Source organism: Notothenia coriiceps, unplaced genomic scaffold (genome assembly GCF_000735185.1).
Source record: "Notothenia coriiceps isolate Sejong01 unplaced genomic scaffold, NC01 NC01_scaffold00037246, whole genome shotgun sequence".
NCBI lineage: Eukaryota > Metazoa > Chordata > Actinopteri > Perciformes > Nototheniidae > Notothenia > Notothenia coriiceps.
The window spans coordinates 27,056,134-27,057,623 of record NW_011369947.1 but is presented as its reverse complement, the minus strand read 5'-3'; the positions used below and the strand labels follow the sequence as shown (position 1 = coordinate 27,057,623).

At 53.4% G+C, this 1,490-nt stretch overlaps 1 protein-coding gene across 1 annotated transcript in view; it reads right to left on the bottom strand.

The window, feature by feature from the left end:
- Positions 1–419, bottom strand: part of LOC104966574 (dual specificity protein phosphatase 3-like) — a 22,608-nt gene extending 22,189 nt beyond the window's left edge. The window contains exon 1 of the mRNA XM_010795756.1: positions 298–419. Coding sequence (XP_010794058.1) covers positions 298–419 — 122 coding nt within the window. The remainder of the gene's footprint in view (positions 1–297) is intronic.
- Positions 420–1,490: the final 1,071 nt, after the last annotated feature.

Here is a 1,490-nt window from a genome sequence, read left to right as displayed (position 1 = left end):
CCGCACCTGTCCCCTCTCCGGTCTGTCCCCCGCGGCAGGCTTCGCGCGCAGGCTCCACTTGGCACTCGGCGCCATTCTCCTCTCCGGTCCGTCCAGGGCCTCGCGCGGTGGGGTGCCCGGCTACTTCCGTACCCGCTGCAGGGGTTTTGGCGGCTCCGCTTCCTTTCTCCGGTCTGTCCCAGGGGCTCGCGCGGTGGGGTGCTCCCGGCTACTCCGTAACCCGCTGCAGGCTTTTGACAGCTCCGCTCCCTTCTCCGGTCTGTCCCAGGGGCCTCGCGGCGTGTGGTGCCCGGCTACTTCCGTACCCGCTTGCAGGCTTTGACGGCTCCGCTCTGCCCCAGGGGTCCTCGCGCGGTGGGTGCCCGGGGATGCTGCTCCTGCTCCCCGGGGACCTGGCTCTTTCCTCCCGAGGACTTCATGCACGCCGCCGCTGTGCCCTCGCCCTCGTTGGGGCCCCTACCCTCTCCTGCGGCCCCCTTTCGTCGGCCCGTTCCATGGCCCGGCCCTCATCTGCAACCCCACCCTCCTCTGCCCCTGTGGTGCTTCCTCCCGGACGCAAGGATTTTTGCCGTGTCTGAATTCTGGGGGGGCTTGTGTGGTGACCACCTTTAATACACTGGGTCATAATTCACACACGGAACTGTGGGGTAGGGCTATTGTTCCCACACGGACATGTTTGTGTTTACTATATGTTGTGTGCCCTCCTGACTTCACTCTCTCTTCTTCCCGGACTGCAACCGGACAACATGTCCTTTGCGGCTCTTAAATAAAGTACCCTTTTACACCATCATTGCACCGCCTCTGACTCCCTATCTCTCGGCACTACAATAGCACCTTTATAAAACAATGACTACAAAGTGCACTTGCAAAAAGACATGAAGCAGAAACAAAAACAAATAGAATTGAAGATTTGCATGAGGTATGCAGACTAACCAACCATGGTAAAATTAAGAACAAGTGTGTGCCAAAACATTTATTTTAATGGGTTGCAATCGGTTGCAATCTATGGTTGCAATGCAGAGGAAGAAGACCTAGGCTACCTTTTACTGGCTTATATTCTCTGTATTGCTTTTAGTTTTTTCTCTTGTTATGTTTGCTAATGTGGTTCCGTGTGGGAATACAATTTATTCTAACTTTTCAATGATTATGTTTTACATTACTGATTCGGTTCTTTAGTTGCAGATGCAAAGGCAGTGGCAGGTGTTTTGGCGCTTTTATTTTAAAGACAAACTCATGCATCTTCCGGTTTTTCCTGTCTGTTTGTGGCCCACTTGACGCAGCTGACTCTCTCCAGCTCTATCTCCAGCAGACACACCCCACCGGCAGTCAGACTCTCAGGAGACTCGAGCTGGACCCGAGGACAGAAGTGACAAGAGAGAGAGAGCGTGCTGCCTTCAAGGACTTCGCGTAACATCCTAAAATAAGGCATTTGAGCTAGGTTTCATCACGAAATGTTTTCGATTTTCATAACAACTATAAGTCCCCGCTTT